This window comes from Thamnophis elegans, chromosome 1 (genome assembly GCF_009769535.1).
Source record: "Thamnophis elegans isolate rThaEle1 chromosome 1, rThaEle1.pri, whole genome shotgun sequence".
In the NCBI taxonomy this organism is placed as follows: domain Eukaryota; kingdom Metazoa; phylum Chordata; class Lepidosauria; order Squamata; family Colubridae; genus Thamnophis; species Thamnophis elegans.
This window is the reverse complement of record NC_045541.1, coordinates 67,064,765-67,089,280: the sequence shown is the minus strand read 5'-3', so window position 1 is coordinate 67,089,280 and position 24,516 is coordinate 67,064,765. Positions and strand designations below refer to the sequence as shown.

Below are 24,516 nucleotides of genomic sequence, written 5' to 3'. Positions count from 1 at the left end.
TATTATTGAACAGCACTAGAAGATAGAGGTCTCCACTCACAGTTCTTCATGTTATATCTCAGACCAGTACTTTCATCCATAATTAAATCCGGATAACAAAGTTTACCAATAAATGATCTGGCATTAAAGAGTAGGATCTTTGGGTTGGAAGGCTCAGGTCAACTTGTCTGCCTTAGTCAGACTGCAATCTGAAAAGAAGGAAGGCCAGACAGCAGCCTATCCTCTGTTTCCTGCATTGGCCAAATTGCAACCTGTAATATTGCTCCCCACCTAGCCTCTCCAACTTCTTGTCTGTAAACAGAACAAAGTAAGTTACCTTTAACCCCAAGGCTTCCATAAGATTTTCCTAAAGTACACTGTATTACTTTTAAAACAGCATCCTTCAGTCTAACATTTTGAAGCTGGATAACTGCAAAGAGTTAAATAATGCAATACTGAAGAAAATAAAAACTAAACAATGAGAGCCGCAGCAATGATTGTTTTGCAAATTAAAAGCCTGGGATGTTTTTAAATACACACCTAGTATTTAAAGAACAGAGTAGCATCATGTCATCCTCCCTAAGAAAAGAATTCTACAGTTAGAATTCCATATATGAGAATTCTTCTTTCCAGACACCATCCATTTTGCTTGTAAAAGTATCCAGAAAGTAACATATAATGATTTTACAAGATGGTACTAGATTTTACAAGATGGTACTAATAACTCCTTTGGGTATTGGGGCTTCAGTCACATTGGACTATAAAATAGCACTAGCTCTTAGCTCTATACTTCTTCACAGTGTTTTACAGCCCTCTCTCAGCTGTTTACAGAGTCAGCATATTGCCCCCAACAATCTGGGTCCTCATTTTACCCACCTTGGAAGGATGGAAGGCTGAATTAACCTTGAGCCGGTGAGAATCAAACTTCAGGCAGTTGGCAGAATTAGCCTGTAATACTGCATTCTAATCACTGCATTACCATCTTATAAAAGATTATACATACAGCTATGTCTATTACAAATAGACTGATAATGAGTGAGAATGTTGTCCTACTTGTGAAGGGTACTGATTATTGTATACCAAAAAGCTAACTAGCTGTATTCCGAACTAACTGAAGTGGGCAGACAGTCATCAGAGGCTGCCACATGTAATGGATTCCAGTAAGCTAATTTGGAGGATAGCTATAAATGGGTACTGAAGCCATACTGTCTCTGTCTAAATAAGAAAAACCAACAAGAGATGCTCTATCTGTTGATCTATTGAGTTTATCTGTTGAGAGTAACAATATCAAACAAGAAATCTGATTTTTAGGAGCTAAAATGGTTTTCTAAGTGAAGAGTGGACAACATTTCATGGTTCATATTGCAGTCCACTAGAGTAAAATTATTGGAAGGTACACAGTGGGCGCAGTTAGAGCAAATCCAAAACTGGCCAAAATTAAAAATGAACAGGAAATCTTTCTCTCTGCTTCATTCATCATCATCCCAGAGGTTATATTTTTTGTTCCTCTTTAGGAAACAGCAACATATTCTCAAATGGTTCCTCAATCCATTTTTTTTCTCTTTCAGTTGCTCAGTTAAATACTCGAAATACTTTTTCTGTATTCATGCACTTGCCTTACAAAGAGATTTTCTTCCCTAGTAGACAAAGAAAAAAAGGTTTCACTTTCTTATAACACAGTTAGAAGAGCAAAGCTAAGAAGTAGAGGTAAAATTCAGTGGCAACAGGGAGATTAGATACATGCTGAATCTGTCCTATGAGATGCATATTGGGCGAAGACTGGGTATACATTTTAACAGGATGTGCATTCAGGTCCTGAATAGCTGAATTCCCCTTCCTGACAAAAGAACCACCTGTGAATCTTGTCTGAATGTTAAAAAATTTCAGTACTTCACTTGATATGAAGAGCATCTCATTTCACATATCTAAGTGACATAAAACAGAGGTTTCATGTTGTCAGTGCTCAATCAATAAATAAGATAATGTGAAAATTTACAGGACTTAGTAATATAAATATTACAGAATTGTTCAAAATTCAGCAGGAACTACTGCAGCGAAGTATGGAACCACTTATCCAAAGTTCAAGTGCATCTTTACTCAAACAGTTTGTTCAGAGAAATAAAATAGTAAATTGTATTGGAGGCTTTAAAGAAAAGTAAGAAATTGGCTTGGTTATATCTCTAGTTTTACATGATGGATAGTTTTGAAGCAGACTTGTAAGAGAGATAGATAAAAGACCACAGCATTAACTGTGCAGAGGGAATACTGACAGTGTGACTGCTGCACATTTTTTTCTGTTTCAGGATGCCAGAACCAGACTTTAGTGTGAGTGATGTACGGCTCTATGTAGGTAATTATGCATTTTTCTTCTGAATTAAACAGGCATGTCAAGATAAAAGTTGGTATGTAATTTACATGTAGAATTTAATTTTAGCAGAACTTTTAAATTGTAAAGTAGTCTCTGGTCTTGAAGGGAACAAAATGAAAAATGTTTGTTTTAAAGATTAATCACCCCTAATCAGAAGGCCTTGGATAATTATTCTATACCTTGTCCTTTATATGACCTTTATCCTCTCCCCCCCCCCCCCTCAACTTTTTAAAAACCATATTTTATGTGTTATCCTGCCTTTCTTGGGCTGGATGTTATTACCGGAAATTAATTAATTATCTATTTATCTTATCAACCGATAGGGAGTCGTAGGATGGTGGATGTCATGGATGTAAACACACAAAGGGATATTGAGATGACCATGGCTCAGTGGGCACGCTACTATGAAACACCGGAGGAAGACCGAGAGAAGTTATACAATGTTATCAGCTTAGAATTCAGCCATACCCGGCTTGAGAACCTGGTGCAAAGGCCAAATACGGTTAGTTTGGTGTTTCTTCTTTCCCTTGACGGTATCATTTTTTAATTTTATTTTGAAGGCCATTTAAATAAATTAAGGAGTCCATAGTATTAACTTGGGTCATGGTTTCAGTCATGGATTCAGATAATATCCGAATAACTTATACTGAACTGCCAAAAGCAATAATATCAATTGATATTGTTATTGCCAAAGCTTCATTATCCAGCATACATGCATTTTTAATTTTGTACTTAAATTACAGTAGCAATAAAAAGAGAGAAATGCTGATAAGAACTATCAAGGTTGTCATTGTAAGGGAAGGGAGAGGGATAATGTGCTTTTCTCTCTCTATTTGTGATCATAGTGTCCTACCCATGATCCTGAATTTCCAGATTGCTGGAAATCTTGGACTCAAGAATGGAGGGTTACCCCTAGGTGAGGGTTCTTTGCTATCTAAACTCTGGACACACCACAGCAGAACAGATCTGTATACAGTGCTTTATTGCAGCACACACCTTTCCCAACAATACGCAATTGTTCCCCACTCTTAACGATTTTATAAGCTGATGTTTCCATGTAACATATTACCATGTAAGTATGTATTTAATACTCAGTCCTTTAATACTTAGTTAAAATAAAAGCCCCAAAGTCTTTAAATTGACATACAACCTTTGCCTTCTTCCAAAAGTTCTTACGTTAATTGGAATAAATGCTGCCTTGGTGTGGTTGCTATCAGACTCCCAGGAAAGCTCCAGGATCCAGGCAGGAATCCTGCTAGGATACATGGCTGACCTTAGCTTGTAGTCCTGGCAATTGACTGTCTGGAAGAGCTGCCAATCTCCAGCTTCCCTGTCTGCTTCAGCTTCCCTATTGGCTTGTCGTTATCTTATCCCCTGTTTTCCTGCACATCACTTCCCTTTGTTGTAGCATTTACTTTTGTAAGCCAAGAGCCTGGGTGGGATATGGCTGCCTCTGGATGTTAAGACACCCTTGAAAAGAACAGGGTGTGGCTCAGTTATTGCAGGCAGTGGGAATACGCTGGCAGAGATGCTTGTGAGTAAAGTTGTGAGTGAATAAATGCATAATGGAAGTGGGATGGGAAGTGTTTCTGTCTGGCTGCATCTGTTTTGGGTTCAGTCTCAATTTAAGCTTGAGTTTGGGGAACAAAAATATGAAGAGGAGACTTGTACATGGTTGCATGATCCTATCAACTCCCTCCCCCCCTCCCCCCCCCCACACACAGTTAGCATGACCTCCTCCTTTCTGTCATTTAAGAAATTAGTTAAGGCTTTCTATTCCATTTGGCTTTTGGGAAAAAACTGGTAAAAATCGTGGTTCCCCTGTATAATCTCTTAGCAATTATTCTTTGTATTATTAGTATGTTTTAATTTTACTGCATATTTCTGGGATTTTTAATGTGTTTTATGTCTTAGCGTTTGTTGATTTTATAGGGTAGGCGATAGTATGATATATGGAATCTTGGAGCTGTTCTCCGCACTCTCCTCGGCTCCTCACAACTGCAATAGACGTCCAGAAGCGGCAGGGGCTATCGAGCTGGAAATCCAATCCCCATTAGCCCCAAAAGCCACTTCTGGACATCTATTGCAGTCGTGAGGAGCGGAGAACAGCGCGAAGGTTCTTGGCACTCCAGGAAGCCCCGAAAGCAGCTGGGGGAGGCGCGCGGTTTGGTTTCTCCTCCCTGGATGTCGCAGTAGCAGCCCCAAGCGCACCAATCTCTGTGTTTTTCGCATCGGGGTGTGCTGCAAGAGCATGCCCCGATGCGAAAAACACAGAGATCAGTGCGCTTGGGGCTGCTGCTGCGACGTCCAGGGAGGAGAAACCAAGCCGTGCGCCTCTCCCAGCTGCATTCGGGGCTTCCTGGAGCGCCAAGAACCTTCGCGCTGTTCTCCGCACTCTCCTCGGCTCCTCACAACTGCAATAGACGTCCAGAAGCGGCAGGGGCTATCGAGCTGGAAATCCAATCCCCATTAGCCCCAAAAGCCGCTTCTGGACATCTATTGCAGTCGTGAGGAGCGGAGAACAGCGCGAAGGTTCTTGGCACTCCAGGAAGCCCCGAAAGCAGCTGGGGGAGGCGCGCGGTTTGGTTTCTCCTCCCTGGATGTCGCAGTAGCAACCCCAAGCGCACCAATCTCTGTGTTTTTCGCATCGGGGTGTGCTGCAAGAGCATGCCCCGATGCGAAAAACACAGAGATCGGTGCGCTTGGGGCTGCTGCTGCGACGTCCAGGGAGGAGAAACCAAGCCGTGCGCCTCTCCCAGCTGCTTTCGGGGCTTCCTGGAGCGCCAAGAACCTTCGCGCTGTTCTCCGCACTCTCCTCGGCTCCTCACAACTGCAATAGACGTCCAGAAGCGGCAGGGGCTATCGAGCTGGAAATCCAATCCCCATTAGCCCCAAAAGCCGCTTCTGGACATCTATTGCAGTCGCGAGGAGCGGAAAACAGCGCGAAGGTTCTTGGCGCTCCAGGAAGCCCCGAAAGCAGCTGGGAGATCTTTTTCCACATATAAAGCGCACCGGGTTATAAGCCGCACTGCCGGTTTTGGATCAAATTTTAGGATTTTCAGTGCGGCTTATAGTCGTGAAAATACGGTACTAAAGTATATTTAAATCCATTTGACTTCCAGTGAGATGGTGATGTATGGACTACACGCATGTGAGCTCCAAATGATAATTTTAAATTTTATTCCATAAATATTGGGTAGGGTTTTTTAAATTGAAGCACACAGCATCAGTATCAGCTGTCATTTGACCATGACAAGCTAAGCTTACTGCAGCACACCAGTAACAAAAAATGTAAACTAATGGTGGAACTCCAAGTATCTTATCTCACAAAACTCATTTCACTTCTCCCAACTGCAATACAGGCAGCCAGTCAGTAAAGCTGAGAGTACTTACTGCAGAAGGACGGATGTATGATTACAAACATGAGTAGAAAGGCTGTTGTTATTATTTAAATACTTTAAATGGCCCTCACAAGAGATGGTTATTGTTGGATTAGAGACTGGCATAATATAAGATTATAAAGAGGGAGAAAGCCAAACCAAGATTACTCCCCCCCCCACCCTCCAACAAGACTCTCACTTGACTCTTCTTTAGACAATGACTCAGTTACCCCAAATAAAGGCCCTATGGTCATCTCATGACTGGTCATTAAGGCCTTACTGTATGTTTACAAGAGAGCCAATTAAAACTGGAGTAAATCCAGCCAAAGAATTTGCCTCATGATTCAACAGTCTTTTATATTGACAACACTCCCATAAAGAGGAACTGACCTATGCTGGGATGTGAAGAGACTGCACTCTGCCATCCCACTCACCCCCAAAGCTTCATCCTGCATCCCTGCCAACCCAAGCTAACTTTTGCCATTGGAGTGGCAGGGATAGGGAAGTGCAAGGCAGCAGGGGTGGCAGAGTGCAGGATGGGTAAAAGGGCAAAAATGTGGGGGGAGATAGGTGGAAAGAGTAAAGCAGAGTTGAGTGCTACAGTGAAGAAAAGTGTGAAATCTTTTAGTGACACTGCAGTTCTGGACTAATGACCGCTATGGGACTACCGAAACTGCAACACTAAGCAGTGCAGTTACGTGATGTTTCCCATAATGAATGTATTATGGGAAACATCACTTAGCAACAGAAATTACAATTCTAATTAGGTTCTTTAGGTAAGGACTACTTGTAAAGTGATTATCTTTTTTGAGGGGGGGAGGGGGGTAATATTTCATCGGTATAGGTGGGAGATATTTATTCCTGACTAACCAGTTCTGTTTTGTGACATTCGTTGTGATTCTGCTATTTGTGTGTTTAATTTCTAAGATATTATTGTATATATTATTTCATAGATAATTTTCATGAATACAGAATATATCAGTGTAATAATACTAGATCATTAGTTGAAAGAGTGAGTAAATGAGTAGAGCCTCACTAACTGATACTTAGTGAAATATCCTGTATTTGGAACCTCAAGGTATAATCTTTGATAACTATTTAAAGTTTTGGAATTGGGTTATTTGGCAAAAAGATATTGAACATTTGTTTATGACAAATATAAATCTTAATTTAATACATATTTCCAGGTGGATTTAATTGATTGGGTTGACAATATGTGGCCAAGGCATCTGAAGGAAAGCCAGACAGAATCAACAAATGCTATTTTGGATATGCAGTATCCAAAAGTGCAAAAGTAAGTAAAACTTTGTATATAGATCTTTCTTTTCATCGATGTGAGTTTTAAGAAAGATGTTTCTATACTGCTACCTGTCCTTCTATGTTTGTATTGTATCGTCAAAGGTCTGTATTGTTTGTATTGATTGTCAAAGGTCAGCAGTCTGGGCTAGACAGGCTAACATCATTCCTACCTAAGTCCTCCAACAATGCTAATTGGATGGATAACATCTATTAACATTGTAATGTCGAATGGCAAAATAGATTTGTTTTAAACAGCAGAAATTACGGCAGGAAGAACTTCCTACTTAGTAATAAGAATAGATTCCTATTACTGGCTTTCTGATACAAACAAAACAATCAGGTACTAATCTCATTGTCCCCTTTTCTTTCAACAGTAGAGAGTATTCTTAATATATAGATTCTGGTAATTAATATTATTATTCAATGTGGCATACTACATTGTGGCATACTAAATACTAACATTAAGCATTTATTCCATCTACAGAGTGTTACAATTTATTCAATGAAGTTTATGTTTTCATCATTTCTGGTTTTATTTCAGATATTGCCTGATGAGTGTTAAAGGATGCTACACAGATTTCCATGTAGATTTTGGTGGCACATCAGTATGGTATCACATCCACAGAGGGGGGAAGGTACCGTGGCATTTCCAACAACATACTTTTTGTGCGAAGTTTTGAGTAAAGTGGTTGCAACTGCAAATGGTCACTGTGTGCAGCAGTTACTAAATGAGAGCTACCTGCAGATATTCATTTCACTTGAGGAGTCACTTGCAACACATTTGGATACCTCACTCTAGAATCAAACTTATTGGGCTGTTTTAACAGGATTCCTCAGTGTCACTATTAACTTACACTATGTAACTATTATATATATTTTATATTATACAGTATGTATTTAATAGCACATGAGAACTAATTTTAACAATGATGAATAGTTAATGAAATAAATGTGTTTTATTAATTATATGCCTAAGCCAGCTGATTGTAATAATTTATATTAAAAATAGGATATATGGAGTAAATTGTTTTTTTTTTTTAAGTAGATTGAAAAGACCAATCTACAACAGGGGTGTCAAACACACTTCCTCACGTGATATATTGCAGTTCCCCCCCCCTTCGTTAAACCAGGCATGGGCATGGCCAGCACATGACACATCCGGCCCACAGGTCGCAAGTTTGATGCCCCTGATCTACAAAGCCAGTGAATCTACTTAATTCTTTTTAAATAGTTACCATTTTTTCTAAAGAATTTGCTTTCAGGTATAAATGTTCAAAATCAGAAAAATAACACTTTACACATCTGCTCATGCTATTAACTGCAGCATTATTTTATTACCCATTTGGGACAGAGACGTTACTATAATTTTTACCTAGTCTTATTAAAAAAGCAGAAATTTTTGGGGGGGTTTAGTCTCATTTGAGGACTTTTATATGCCAAGTTCTTCAATCATTTAATATTCTATTTTTAAGAAAAGTAAAAAAATTGAGATACCTGTTTTATCCTACTGCAAAACTTTCCTTTCATTGTCTTGTTTTAAATCATTTGCTTTGTTAATTGTACAGATTATTCATTTAGAGTAATAATCTCATTTAGATTATTCATTTAGTGACTACCTCAATTAGTGACCATTCAGGACTACAATAATAAATGGTGGGGAGGAGGAGCCAACGTTGCAACGATATGGACATGCGGTCTCGATGCTCCGAGACCGCAGCTGATACTTTTGCCGTTGGGTGGTCCAATTGGACCTAAACCGTCCTGCAGAGATGGTGAACAGGAAGAATATGTCTTGCTGATCTCAGGGACATTGCAAAGTCCCTGATCGATCCAAGAGAAGTTCTTCAAGCTGGCGACAAAAAATCCAGCCATTAGGCTGATGAAGTCGGGGCGGCTCCAAAATGGAAGGATACGAAAAGAGAAAGTGTTTCCAGCTGGTGAGGAATTTTTACCGTTTTAAAAGAGACTACCTATAAAAAACTTATTAATTTAAATTTGAGAACAGAAGAAATAAGTGGCAAAATTAAGCTTTGAATAGTTTTGGACGGGGTTATCTTACTTTTTAAAAGGATGTTATTTTCATGGATGGAATTTATGCAAGCCTTTTAAACCAAAGGGATTAAGTTTTCTTCTTCTTTTTTCATTATTTTTTGCAATTTATGGACTAAAATTCTCCTTCTTCATTACTGTGTGTGTTTTTCCCCTTTTCCCCTCTATTTCATTCAAGAATTTGACTTTTTTTTTAACTTGGAATAAAAAAAGATACAAAAAGCAACAAAGAAAATTGTAACAATAGAGGGAAAGAGGACACTGCTACTCAGAGGCTGGAAGTTTGTGTATTGGAAACAAAACACTTTTACTTTCCTCACTGATTATTCTGGCTTGGATTTCAAGGTTTCACTCTTTTGTCTATAGAGAGTGACAAGAAGAAAAGCATACAGATGTTCCTTAGAAGTATATCTTTAACCAGAGAAAAGTGAAAATAAGACCTTATTGTGAATTTATGCTTAATCTTGTAAAAACCTTCCAAGCCAAAGCAGCAGTGTTTGTCAGCTTGAGATAATGGCACAACCTCAACAGCAGAAAGAAACTTTGTTTGCAAAAGATATTGTTAGAAATTCAGAAATTATCAAACACATTTGAGAAGATGGAGAAGTTGGAAAATCTAGAGCATCTAACAGTAAAATATGATGAAGTAGTTGGAGATGTTTATCAAGTGGAAAAAGTGGAGGTTAGAGTCCTAAAAGCCGAAGAGAAAAATGACTATAAAGAAATTAAATCTGCTGATATTTATGGTGATTGGCTTGTGTCTGGAAATGGAAAGAGTGGAATACGGAAAGAGGAATTAAATGGAGGGGAACTCTACCCCAGATGGCAAGATACAGAAGAAGAAAAAATAAAAGAATTTATGGATTTAAAGAGAGAAATTTTGTTAGCAACATCGTTGAAAACACCACTGACAATTAAAGATAAGCTGATTAAGGAAACAGAAGAAGGGCATCGAAACTACATGAGAGACTTAATAAGCAATGAGTTGCAAAGAGGAGTCCATACAAATTTGATTAAGGAGATGATTAGAAGACTGATACCACAAATGGCAGAAGACATGAGATTGTTTTGCTACTGGAAAGATACAGGTTTTATACAGATTATAGATGAAAGGGTATAATCTAAAACTAGTTAAGCTTAGTGAAATTTAGTGACAATAGATATAGTTAAATAAATAATTGATAATGATGATAATGTATACATGTGTATTGCTATGATAAGTAATAATTGGATATGAATATTGAATGGTACCTATGAAAGGAAGATTAGAATTTTTTTCTTGGTTATATATAAAGGTTAATAAAAAAAGAACTAAGTTAAATTTAGTTAAGTTTTGTTTATTAGGGGGGGAAATGTTATGATAAAGGACAGAGTCAAATAAAGGAGGGATAATGATAACAATGTATCTATATACATGGGTACAACATAAGGAAAGTAGATGTAAATTGTAAACAGGGATTTGGAAAGGAGGATTAGAATTTTTTGTTACTAAATATTATGGATGTTTAGCTAGAATAGGCCATAAGGATTCAGTGTTATTGGAGGATATTAGAAATAGCAAATGAAATGCCAATATGTGGTTATGTTTTAAATCTTGATATATTTTATGATGAAGAACGTTTAAACAATTATAGTCAAATGAAAATGGAGGTATGATGATGGTAATATGTATAAATATATCTGAGTTAAAATACTTGAGTTAATATGAATTATGGTTGATGACTGTGGAAGAGTTGCACGAAAGTCTTTTGTAACCAACTGATACACTTTCTACAGTATGTATTTGTGTTGTGTCTGTTTTGAAAATAGAAAATAAAAAAATTGTATTAAAAACAATAATAAATGGTGATTAAAAATTCATATTCCAACCAATCCATGCATTTGGGCCTGACAATAGAAGCCTTCAGAGTGAAATTGGTTAAAATCATGTTAGTTTCAGGCAGCTAAGAGTGCTAATTAACTAATTAAGGTTACAGAATTGAGCTTTTTACCTTGTTTGCAGTTTTTAGGGAAACACTGCTGTGTGGAGAAAAGCAGCCCAGGAAGAAAACTTATTTAAGCAATCTCTCCAACCTGTAAGGGAAGCAAAATAGATCTGGCACAGGACACTAGGAAAGAAGGAATCAGTGATCTTCATAACCTCTCTCTATCTCTTTCAATCATGTATTCACTTAGCAATTATTTTACTTAATAACCAAGTTATTAGAATGGAACACAGTTGCTGAATGAGGAGAAAGTACACTAAATGATCCCCCCATTTAAATTAACTGGATTAGTTGCATTAATTGTAGAAATTTGGGGATTTATAAGGATTCTTCAATACTTCACTGAACTCTACAGTATATATAAACGAGTAAAATCCAAATGGCTAGTTTTCTATGCCAGTCTAAAACTGAAATAAATAATATATGCAACTCCATTACAAAATGGAGAACACAAAGATTAATCTACTCTAGTATTTTTATTTTTTTCTCCCAAAAAGCAGTTAGTTTGCTCTGCAGGATTTAGAATATCTTTTTGCTACATTGGATCTTTAAGAGCTATTGGCTCTGCATTGCATATGCAATGTGATGGTTTGTTTTCGTTATTAAATATAATATACAAGTAGTTCTCAATTATGACAACTCATTTAGTGACATCTGAAATTGCAACAGTATTGAAAAAAAGTGACCTTGTTCTTACAACTGTTGCAGAATTCCCACAGTCACATGATCAAAATTCAGGCGCTCGCTAATTGGCATGCATTTACAATGGCTGCAGCATTCCGGAGTCATGTGACCATTGTTTAAAACCTTTATTTCTGACAAGAAAATCAGTGGAGGGAGCCACTGATTGTTTAACAACTGCATGAATCATTTAACAACTGCAATGATTCAATTAACAACTGTGATTTTAAAAAAAGGTTGTAAAAACAAGCACAACTCATGCAGTTCACATAACAACTGCCTTACTTAATGGAAGTTGTAGTACCAATTATGATCGTACATTGAGGACTATTTGTAATATAACAATCATACAAATTGCAATCTCCATATAATTCAAACTTCTGGTAGTGATTATTGGTATCTAGTAATATGTTGTAAAAGAGAAGATTATAAACTAAAATATTTGTTTACTGTCCTGGGGTAGCTAGGGCAGGACATGGCTGCAGATGAAATGCTGATAAAAATATTTCAGAATAATTATCTGGAAAGTAAAACTCTACCCTGAGAATCCAGTATGCAGCGAGAGGGGGGGGGCGGGAGTACTTGAAAAAAAGAGATGGACAGATTGGTTGAATGTGGTAAGCAACATGTAAGAAAGTTCAGACCTTGGAACAAATGCTAGGTGGTTTCAGTTACCTTTTTTTTTTTACTGTATTTATTTCTAATTCTTGAGCATTATTGTAGTTTAGATGGGTGATTTCTCCTAAAAGTTGAATATCCATTAAACAACCACAATTAGCACAAATTAGCAAACTCTCAAACATGCAGTAGAGTCTTGTGTTTCTTTTTCTCTGCACTTGATCCATTTACTGTTGCATATTATCAGAAGAAATACATACAGTGTGAAATAATTTTTAGCTGGGAAGCTGATAGATGGAATATATAGGTCACCAATTTTCAGCAAGGTGTTGCATAATTTAGAATACTAATCTGGATTTAATAGTTGTTTCTTCTGAAGGACGCCTCTTTAATTTTTCTTTTTTTTTTTTTTTACTTACAGATCTTCTGGCTAATCCCACCCACTCCACAGAATTTAGAATTATATGAAAACTGGCTACTATCAGGGAAACAAGGAGACATCTTCCTTGGTGATAGGGTATCAGATTGTCAGCGTATTGAACTAAAGCAAGGCTATACCTTTGTCATTCCCTCAGGTATATATAAACAGTGTTGCAAAGATAAAACACAGCCACTAAGAAACAGTTCTAAACAGCAGATTCTCAGCATCTTATTTTTAATTGCTAAAAAAGTACATGTCTGTTGAAGTAGTAGAATAATACAGTACTTCTTATGCTTTGATTAAGCCTGGGATATGCTTAAACTTGAACGGACAATTTTTGGATTTAACTACAACCCATCTTCTTTGCTTTAGCAGTCTCCAGGTTCACTTTGCTAAAATTCAGTGAAGCCCCAATTTTTGGCAGCATGACCTTTGACATTTATCTTTTTGGATTTTCTGAGAGGTTGGAAATAAAATTAAGTTTAAAATAGCCTCATAAGTCTCTGGTAATATCTCTCTGGTAACGTAAGCCCTTTATCTCCTTTGCTTCAGAGGTCTAAAAATGATTCTGACCTAAACAGTATCTACCCATTTAGGTCAACAGGGCAATCTGCATTGTTGGCAAATCTTGTAGAAAATAATGAGGGAAGGGCAATAGGCATTTATTCTAAGAAACCAGAAAATACTCCCCTTCCTCCAATTTCAAGTGAAAAATGTCATTGCATCTTTATAAATTGCATGACATATGTTGCTTAAGCCAGGTTGGATCTTGTACCTTTCTGCAATACTAGGATAAATTGGAATTAAGAATACTTTTTTTTCTGAGAAGATTTGGTTCAATAAATACAATTCTTGGAAGTGTAAACATATTGTAAATCACAACTTTAAAAATACAAGATTTTCAGCTATAGAGACTCAGATTATCTAAATATGAGCTTTGGTCCTTAGGTTGGATCCATGCTGTGTATACTCCTATGGATACCCTAGTTTTTGGAGGAAACTTTCTACACAGTTTCAATATCCCTATGCAGTTACGAATTTATAGTATTGAAGACCGTACACGGGTAAGAGGTTTTCAGAAGCATTTTTCAAAATTGTATACACATTACTCATTATAGAATATTACTACCCCTATTAAAGTTCAATTTTTCAATCACAAAAGCACTAGGTAAACCAGTAAACCTTAAATTTCAAGGGATAGGACTTATTTCTCTGACTTAATCAGAGAAGCAGCAGTATAGATGTCTACAGGTGAAACTCGAAAAATTAGAATATCGTGCAAAAGTTCATTTATCAGTAATGCAACTTAAAAGGTGAAACTAATATATGAGATAAGACTCATTATATGCGCAGCAAGATAGTTCAAGCCATGATTTGTCATAATTGGGATGATTATGGCGTACAGCTCATGAAAACCCCAAATCCACCATCTCAGAAAATTAGAATATTACATGCAATCAATAAAACAAGGATTGTACATAGAACAATATCGGACCCCTGAAAAGTATAATCATGCATATGTACTCAATACTTGGTTTGGGCCCCTTTTGCAACAATTACTGCCTCAATGCGACGTGGCATGGAAGCTATCAGCCTGTGGTACTGCTGAAGTATTATGGAAGACCAGGATGCTTCAATAGCGGCCTTCAGCTCTTCTGCATTGTTCGGTCTCATGTCTCTCATCTTGGCAATGCCCCATAGATTCTCTATGGGGTTCAGGTCAGGCGAGTTTGCTGGCCAATCAAGCACAGTAATCCCAGTTATTGAACCAGGTTCTGGTGCTTTTGGCGGTGTGGGCAGCTAGAAAATGAAGTCAGCATCCCCATAAAGCTCGTCTGCGGAAGGAAGCATGAAGTGCTCCAAAATCTCCTGGTAGACAGCTGCATTGACCCTGGTCTTAATGAAGCACAGTGGTCCAAAGTCCTGTTACTCAGTGGTCCAAAGTCCTCTTTTCTGATGAGAGCAACTTTTGCCAAAAGCACCAAAACCTGGTTCAATGACCGTGGGATTACTGTGCTTGATTGGCTTCTCCATTCTTCCTCCATACTCTGGGTCCTTGGTTTCCAAATGAGATGCAAAAGTTGCTCTCATCAGAAAAGAGGACTTTGGACCACAGCAACAGGACTTTGGACCACTGTGCTTTATTAAGACCAGGGTCAACGCAGCCGTATACCAGATTTTGGAACACTTCATACTTCCTTCCACAGACGAGCTTTATGAGGATGCTGACTTCATTTTCCAGCTGCCCACACTGCCAAAAGCACCAAAACCTGGTTCAATGACTGTGGGATTACTTTGCTTAATTGGCCAGCAAACTTGCCTGACCTGAACCCCATAGAGAATCTATGGGGCATTGCCAAGAGAAAGATGAGGGACATGAGACCGGACAATGCAGAAGAGCTGAAGGCCACTATTGAAGCATCCTGGTCTTCCATAATACTTCAGCAGTGCCACAGGCTGATAGCTTACATGCCACATCGCATTGAGGCAGTAATTGCTGCAAAAGGGGCCCAAACCAAGTACTGAGTACATATGCATGCTTATACTTTTCAGAGGTCTGATATTGTTCTATGTACAATCCTTGTTTTATTGATTGCATGTAATATTCTAATTTTCTTAGATGGTGGATTTGGGGCTTTCATGAGCTGTACGCCATAATCATCCCAATTATGACAAATCACGGCTTGAACTATCTTGCTTTGCATGTAATGAGTCTATCTCATTTATTAGTTTCACCTTTTAAGTTGCATTACTGAAATAAATGAACTTTTGCACGATATTCTAATTTTTCGAGTTTCACCTGTACATTAGGTAGTTACATTCTTTTCTAATATTTTTTAATACTTTTCTAATTTTTATTACAATGCCCATAATGGTCGGGCACAGATGATCCACTTAACTGGATTAAATCAAGATGTCATGTAATCCCAAAATCAGTTTCTATCATATCAGCTAGTCCTGAAAGGTCAGAAATGAAGCATTATCATAATCAGCTTTTGTTGATTATTATCCAGTGCCTGGTACTGATCTGAAATACAGAGCTGAAATTACTTTCAGTTTAACTGAATTCTGATACCCACATGATTTTTTTTATCTCCCTTATTTTTCACTGCTGTATTATCCTTCGAATTGATGCTTCTGCTTAGGCTTTATTGTGCTAAGTAATCTAGGTTTTAGTTGATTCTGTTATCTATTCAATAAGTTACCAGTCTATAAACTAGCATACCATTTCTGAAGTCTGTAGAAAACTTTTATGTTTAAACGCAACCAAGTTAACAAGTTTAGATAATTTTACTGGTGAGGGCAGTTTTATCCATAAGATCTTCTTTGACACAGAAAAGGGGATAGGTTTTACAATCCCTTTCCATCTCATTTGTTCTTGATGTTTGAGAAGCCTTTCAGAAGAGTGTGAAATTATAACAAGGGCAAGTAACAAAAAATAGTTCACCTTCTATCAAAACTGTTGGATCGAAGGCCTTCTGTGAACATGAAAGACCAATGTTATTTGTAGGAAGGATGTCTCCATGTAGACAGACTCAGTAATTGCATAAATTCTAAAAAGCTAATGAAGCAAGGCCTTTCCTTTATAAAAGTCATGCTGGATTTTTTTTCCCTCTGATACGCTGGTTGCTCTTCAGATCAGAAATCTTCATCACTCTTTAATGTTTAACTTTTATGCACATTGAGCTATCCTTCATAGCATTCTCTAGTTTATTTGGGACCGAAGTTAAGATGACCTAGATCGTTTTTAAAGATTATATAGACTCTTTTGAAGTCCTCAATAAGAAAGCTAATTTTAATAAGTTTATATTTTAATTAAGAGTCTGGAAAAAATGCCACTGGCCCCACACTGAATTGTAAAGTATGAATGAATTAATATTGAGAGTACTACAAGACAGCAATTTTCTACATACTGGGGCATTTGGATTTCCCTATAGGGCTAAGTGAGAAAAAAGTGGGGTTATTAAGAAAATTGCATAACTAATTGTCTAAAAAATGTTGTTTTCTTGTATCTTGCCCCTTTACAGGTCCCAATTAAATTTCGTTATCCCTTTTATTATGAAATGTGCTGGTATGTACTAGAACGCTATGTCTATTGCATCACTAACCGTTCCCATTTGACCAAGGACTTTCAGAAGGAATCACTTAACATGGGTAAGAGCTGCTATTTTAGCTTTCATTTTTCTGATTTTTATATTACACACACACACACTTCTGATTTTAACAGATAACCCTTGAAGGTAATGCCATTACCAGAAAAGAGTCACATATCCATTCACCAAGTGATCTAAGAGATTATAGTATGACTTAAACCTAGCTATATGTTCACCTCAGAGGTGGGTTGCTAATTTTTTTTACTACTGATTCGGGTGTGCTCCCTCACGTGCATGCGCAGAAGCATCCGGGCAGGTGAGTGGAGCCTCCCGCCCCGCTACTACCAGTTCAGCCAAACCAGCAGCAACCCGTCTCTGGTTCACCTTTATTTATTTAATGCTTTCTCAAAAAACTAAAACATTTAATCTGATAAGATTATTCCTTCCTTTGTATGCAGATATGGAACTGTGCAATGCAGAGTCAGGAAATGTGGATGAAGACGATGCTGTGGGCGGAAAGGAATCACGTCGTCCAACCACCAGAAGGTCAATCCTTACCAGCCCAGTAGCTAATGGTGCTAATCTAGACTATGATGAAATAAGTAGAGGCTGTCGAAGTTTGCCAAGTCTTAAGAGAACTCTCTCCATGGATTCTGAATCCAGTCGAGGTTCCCAAAATGGCCAAGCATGGGATTCTCACAGCAATTGTTCACTTAAAGACAAGAAGGTGCACCTAACACAGTTTGAGCTTGAAGGTATGCGTTGTCTTGTAGACAAGCTGGAATCTTTGCCTCTACACAAGAAGTGTGTACCCACAGGCATAGAAGATGAGGATGCTCTTATTGCAGATGTTAAGGTAAGATGGAAATATTGTCTTTTTCTATAGCTGTGTCAAGTTAAGGAACAGTAATAACCAATTGAAATATTTAATAAGGACTGGATGATATAGCCAACTGTGCTGCACTACTGCAATCTTGTTTAACACTGGAATCAAAATAGCTATTTTATTTTGTACTTATCAAAATTCCTGACATTATTCAATTTGTCTTTGAAAATGTTTCTGCCTTCCCTGCAGTACTAACTAGAAATAATGCAGATTTGTCAGTCTGGGAATAATATCCGTGTTTCCCCAAAAAATAAGACCGTCTTATTTTCATTTGGGTCCTAAAATAAGCACTAGGGCTTATTTTTTGGGGATATCTTTTCTTCCATGTACGGGAGACCCACTTCTGCTTGCTCGCAGAGGGGCAAGAGGCTGCATGGCACATCTGTGCTACCACCATGAGGCAGTGGGGATGGAGCTGCCCCATGTGCTTGCACTGGGTTATCTCAGGGCCCCCACAGCCAAGTTACCCATGCCCTGACACTTGCTTTGCCTCACAGTCAGGGCACCAACAGCCCCATTCAGCAGGACCCTGCATGGTTGCCGGCCCACTTCTGCTTGCTCGCGGCCTCAACGGAGCAAGAGGCCAAGCAACACACTGGTGCCGTGGTCACAAGGTGAGGCGGGTGGAGTTACTGCACACGCACCTCACCAGCTTACTTTAGGGCCCCCGCAGCCATGCCCTGAAACCTGCCTCACCTTGCAGCCACTGCACCGCTTGGCCTCCTGCTCCGTTGCGGCCATAAGCAAGCAGAAGTGGGCCAGTAGCCACATAGGCTCCTGCCTCATATGGCTGCTAGTGCTGCCACCACGAGGCAGGTGTTGGGACGTGGATGGTCTGGTTGTGGGGGCAGAGGTAAACTAGTGTGGGACACATGGTGCAGCTGCACCACCTCACCTCGTGGCCATGGCACCACAAACAACCAGACAGAATGTAGGTGGCCAGCTCCGCATGTTCTTAAGTAGGACTTATTTTGAGGATAAGGCTTATATTAGGCACAGGCATAAAAAACACGCTAGGGCTTATCTTTGGGATTTGTCTTGTTTTTAGGGAAACAAGGCATACCATTTCATTTGCATCCCAAAAGAAGGTTCAAAAATTTTTACACATCCCTAATATGGGCACAGTTACCAACTTACATTTTGGTAATATTTTATAACAGGGATATCAAACTCACGTCATCACAGCAACATCACATGACGTACTAGGACTTTTTTCCCCTTCTTTAAACCGGGCATGGGCAGCACGTGATGCATCCAGCCCCTGGGCTGGGAGTTTGACAGCCCAGTTTTATAACATGTATCAATAGTGTTTCATATATGATACTTACTGTTACAAAATTGTTTCATGGAAATGACACAAGGAAGTTCCTAAATTTTATCAGTATGAAATACTTCCTATAGAAAGGCAACTATGTATCTTCCATGTATTTGCCATTCATAGTCCCTGAATAATTTGAGTATATCTCTGGAAGGATTTGTTGGAACAGAATCCTTGGTAAAAAAAAAAAAATACTTTTATTTATGCTAAAAGTTGCCATTGTTAGATTCAATAATACTAAATATATGCTCCCAGCCAGCCAGCACATAAGCACAAATATCATATGGACATAAAACTGTGAAATATTACTACAAATTAGTAATTTGTCATTTGCCTGAAAGCCAATTAATTTTTTAAGAAAGCAGAACATAGTAGAGTATCCAGTGCTCCATTAACTTCTGATAACCTCTTAAGACTGGATTCACCATCTGTTAAGACTATAGCTTGCTTATGAAAAGTTTGCTGAATTGTCTGGATTTGCCTTATATACTAAACCATAAATCATAATTTGCCAACCAATATCTGGATTCAGATAATACAAGTCAAACCAAGTCAAATCACATTAGGGTATTATATGCATCAAAGCACAATAACTTGATTTGTGTATTTTTGCTCCTTCTCTCTGGATTTTTTTCCTCTTGTGGTTATTTAAAGGGGGGAAGGATTTATTTAATCCAAGTGGTCAGCAAAGCCACATCATTCAACTTGAAAGGCAAGACTGAAAAATGTTTCCTTATTGGAGGGTTATTACAAGGGTGCACGTGTATGTGTATATAGAACCGCAAGCCATTATGTCTCCTAGAGATAACAGCTGCCATTTGTTCAGTTGTTGTTTTATGGGTACTGCATGTCATTTGATCTCTCTACTGAAAAATGGTGACAAATTCAGAAGTTTCCATAGAAATGGTAGTGTCCAATTACATTGTGTAGTCTGATAAAAATAAAGTGAGCGCTCAGTTAGAAATACTGCTTAGTTGTATAATTCCAGGTAATGTTGCTGGTGGAACCCACAAACAATTCATAGTAAAAAAAATAAAGCTATGAAAATGTTAAAACATTATTCCCCCAATGTTTTACGTGTTAATTAAAATGCTGTGGCTTGTTCCAATATACCTGTAAACAACTGTGTACATTTGAAAGGGGGAAATTTTGAATTACAGTCTGCAGGCATTTTATTTTACAGCATCTGTAGGTTGCTCTCTTGTATTCAGCAAGTTAGGGGATATGGCCACAATTCTGCTTAAGGCTGTTTAAAATTTTAGTAAGTTTGAATGCAGTCATCTGTTAATAGTTCATATACATGCAAACTAAAACATTAATGTTTTAGTAGTATAGGGAGGAGGAACCGACCAGGTGGTTCCGCCCCAGGCGACTCATGGAACCATTAAGGTTCCAGACGGAGCTTGGGGTCATTCCTGATACTTTCGCCCACAATCCGGTAGAGACTTTGGTTGCTGCTTGGCATTCGGCAGCATCAGAGGCCCTCGACCAGATTGCGCCACTACGGCCCCTCCGAGGCGGCGGATCCTGGAGACCCCCTTGGTTCACCGAGGAACTCCGGGAGATGAAGCGCCGGAGGAGATGCCTAGAGCACCGATGGAGGTCCAATAAGTCCGAATCCAACCGAGCAATGGTAACCACCTGCACCAAGGAATACACCAGAGCACTTAGGGCAGCGAAAAGATCCCATATAGCCACCTTGGTTGCGTCCGCTGAGTCCCGCCCAGCCGCCCTGTTTAAGATAACCCGCTCCCTATTAAATAAAAGGGAAGCGGGGGAACCCTTGCAGGGCAGAGCTGAGGATTATGCCCAATTCTTAGCGGACAAAATTGCTCGGTTTCGGTCGGACTTGGACTCCATCCCTGCAGTTCCAGCCGAGGCACAAGAGGATCAGACGGAACATCTCTGGGTTGAGTTTCAGGATGTTACCCCCGGGGATGTGGACAAGGCCATGAGGGCTGTGAGTGCCTCCACTTGTGTACTGGACCCGTGTCCCTCATGGCTGGTTACCAGCAGCAGTGAGGTGACACGAGGCTGGATCCAGGCGGTCGTGACCGCCTCTCTCCGGGAGGGGAACTTCCCCGCTGCACTGAAAGCGGCGGTGGTGAGACCCCTCCTAAAGAAGCCATCTTTGGATCCAGCTGTCCTTAATAACTATCGTCCAGTCTCCAACCTTCCCTTCCTCGGGAAGGTTGTTGAGAAGGTGGTGGCCTTTCAGCTCCAGCGGTCCTTGGAGGAAGCAAACTATCTTGACCCCTTCCAGTCAGGCTTCAGACCCGGTTACAGCACAGAAACCGCTTTGGTCGCATTGACCGATGATCTTTGGAGAGCCAGAGATGGAGGATTTTCCTCCATCCTGGTTCTCCTTGACCTCTCAGCGGCTTTCGATACCATCGACCATGGTATCCTTCTGCGACGACTGCGGGAGGTGGGAGTGGGAGGCACCGTACTGCGGTGGTTCTCTTCCTACCTCTCGGACAGGTCGCAGTCGGTGTTAGTGGGGGGACAGAGATCGTCCCCTAGGCCCCTAACATATGGGGTGCCTCAGGGCTCGGTCTTATCCCCCCTACTATTCAACATCTACATGAAACCGCTGGGAGAGATCATCCGCAGGCACGGGATCAGATACCATCAATATACGGACGATACTCAACTGTATCTGTCCGCCCCGTGCCAACTCAATGAAGCGGCAGACGTGATGAACCGAGGCCTGGAGGCTGTTATGGACTGGATGCGGGCTAACAAGCTTGTGCTCAACCCAGAAAAGACCGAGTGGCTGCTGTGTTTCCCTCCCAAAGATTCCACTAATATTCCATCTCTCAGGCTGGGGGGTCAAATTCTATACCCCTCAGAGAGGGTTCGCAACTTGGGAGTCCTCCTAGATCCACAGCTATCGTTTGACCACCACCTAACGGCTGTGGCTAGGGGGGCATTCGCCCAGGTTCGCCTGGTGCGCCAGTTGCGACCCTACCTGAATCGGGAGGCACTCACAACAGTCACTCGGGCCCTTGTGACCTCTAGGCTGGAATACTGCAATGTGCTCTACATGGGGCTGCCCTTGAAGAGCATCCGGCGTCTTCAGCTGGTACAGAACGCGGCCGCGCGAGCGATTGTGGGTGCACCGCGGTTCACCCACATAACACCTATCCTCCGCGAGCTGCGCTGGCTACCTGTCGATTTCCGGATGCGCTTCAAGGTGCTATTAGTCACCCATAAAGCCCTGCATGGTAGTGGATCTGGATACTTGAGAGACCGCCTTCTGCCAATTACCTCCCTGCGACCAATTAGATCACACAGATTGGGCCTCCTCCGTATTCCATCGGCCAGCCAGTGTCGGCTGGCAACCACAAGGAGGAGGGCCTACTCAGTAGTAGCCCCGACCCTTTGGAACGAACTCCCCGTGGAGATTCGTACCCTCACCACCGTCCAGGCCTTCCGCACAGCCTTGAAGAACTGGCTAGCCCGTCAGGCCTGGGGACAGAGATAGTTGCCCCTCCCGAATGATGAATGCATGTTGCCTATTGTTTTTATTACATGTGTCTATGTTATTGTTTGCATTTCCCCCTCCCTGATTTTATGTGAGCCGCCCTGAGTCCCCTCAGGGAAAAGGGCGGCCTACAAATGTCAATAAAATCAAATCAAAATCAAAATGTATGTAAAATACGCCAACTATCTGTTGTACTACAATAGCCGGTTGCATATTTTGAACATTAGTCCCTGCAACATAGGCATTTACGATTTATTGCTTGTGATATAGCAGCTTTATAAATCCATATCTTTAATGTTTGTGAAATCACTTTTATCCGTTTTAGCCTTCTGAATATACCAGCAAACATATTAAACGCCTAGTTCAGGGAACCAGTAATACAAGGGTAGCATCCAGCAATACCTGTTTGGCTAGTACACACACAGCACAAACTTGTCTCTCATATTCTGTATCGCAAGTTTGTGCTGAATTTCGAAAACGTTTGATTCATGAGCAAGGGGGGTAGGGGGGGACGAACATCAGGTACAAGTTTCACTTTTACAACGAGCTTTCCGTGCAGTCTTTTAAACTCACATTTTGAATATAAAGCGGATGGGTAGCTGACGGGCGTTAAGAAACTAGCTGTACCTCTCGGCCGTTTCACGGATCTCGAGACCTTTTTTTCCATGTTCTAATCTAGGCGGTTCAAAAGAAAAATAGAAAGAAAAAGACATTGTTACTGTTCAAAGGTCCCCTTCTTGAGAGGAATTTGCTTGTGACCAAAAAGAGTGATGCAAGGGAGGGCGGGGGGGGGAGAGAAAAGCGCCGTAGCTGCAGCCACCCCAGAGAAGGGGTTAATCAAGCTTTCCTGTTCTGTTCTCTAAAGTCTGCCAGAGTCTCAGCCCTTGGGGCCGCTAGCCCTGGATTCTCCAATTGCAGTGGTGGGGGAGGGGGAAGGGCGTCAGCTTAGGCGACCGCTTCGACCAATTAGCAAGCAGCCAACCGCTTAGTCTAGCCCCCCCCTCCTCTCCCCTCCTCCCGACTCTGCAGCAGAACGGCTTCCCGTTCTGTTCTTCTCCGCTCGTTCGCTCGGCCTCCTTTCTCTCCTGCCATCTTCCGTTGCAAAGCATTGCTGGGAACTGCATGTGGGTGACGCAGCAGCATTGTTTGCAGGCAGAGGAAGCTTCCGCCGAAGGGTTCTGGAAGGAGCATGCTCCGGCGAGGCAGCTGCTCGGGCTGACAAGAGTTGTAAAAGTGGCCCCGTTTCACCGAAATCCTCCCCGGGAGAACGAAGGATTGGATGGGAACAAACTTGTACACTTCGGGGGCAAAAGATCGAAAGCGAAGCGGTAACTGGGCAGAATAGAAAACAAAGAGACTAGTAGGAAACTTCCTTGCGAGACTCTCGGCTGCTTCGGTGGAACGGAGCGCGCAAGGTCAGGCAAATCCGGAACTGTGGGGCTGGGTTCAGGATCGAGGAGTGGACTTCTGCTGAATGAGCGGATCCTGGCGTTCCCGCGGAGAGCGTTTGATCGGGGTTTTTACCGGCGGCATTTTCTTTCACGGTGCTTGTCTGCATTGGGGGGAGGGGGAAGTTTGATTGAAGGGGAAATGCAAGGCCGTTTATCTTGGCTTTAGAAGGCAGCAAGACCCTCTAACTCTTACTTCTAAACAAGTTTGCCTGCGATCTGTTGGCTATTCGAAAGTAGAGAGTAGTTCCGCTAATACAGTCTTTTTCTACCCTCTTTTCTCTTCCTGCTCCCGAATGGGCTTTTTCTAAAGGTCCGTGGGAATTGGTGGAACTGGGTGTTGTCCTCCTCGGAGCTTACACGCCTCTGCGGCTACCCCTAAAGTGCCTCTGACTGAAGGAGTTTGCGTGTGTCCCCCTTTTTTCTTTTTGCCCTGAGCAGCATGTGTGTTCATGCCCTCAAATGCCGACCTTTCCTCTTAAATATGTGCCGTAAGGAAGAGG

At 40.6% G+C, this 24,516-nt stretch overlaps 1 protein-coding gene and 1 long non-coding RNA gene across 2 annotated transcripts in view; one reads left to right on the top strand and one right to left on the bottom strand.

Moving 5' to 3' along the window:
- KDM2A (lysine demethylase 2A) overlaps positions 1 to 24,516 on the top strand; it is an 80,997-nt gene that overhangs the window by 42,004 nt on the left and 14,477 nt on the right. Inside the window, exons 6-13 of the mRNA XM_032218625.1 lie at positions 2,283 to 2,329; positions 2,671 to 2,849; positions 6,915 to 7,021; positions 7,568 to 7,661; positions 12,781 to 12,934; positions 13,729 to 13,844; positions 16,809 to 16,935; positions 17,333 to 17,730. Of these exons, the coding sequence (XP_032074516.1) occupies positions 2,283 to 2,329; positions 2,671 to 2,849; positions 6,915 to 7,021; positions 7,568 to 7,661; positions 12,781 to 12,934; positions 13,729 to 13,844; positions 16,809 to 16,935; positions 17,333 to 17,730 (1,222 nt within the window). The remainder of the gene's footprint in view (positions 1 to 2,282; positions 2,330 to 2,670; positions 2,850 to 6,914; positions 7,022 to 7,567; positions 7,662 to 12,780; positions 12,935 to 13,728; positions 13,845 to 16,808; positions 16,936 to 17,332; positions 17,731 to 24,516) is intronic.
- LOC116509482 lies at positions 904 to 23,329 on the bottom strand. Its single transcript, XR_004255511.1, has 3 exons — positions 23,139 to 23,329; positions 11,067 to 11,148; positions 904 to 1,616 (listed from the first exon to the last, which is right to left on the bottom strand). It is a non-coding gene; the product is annotated as an uncharacterized LOC116509482 (long non-coding RNA).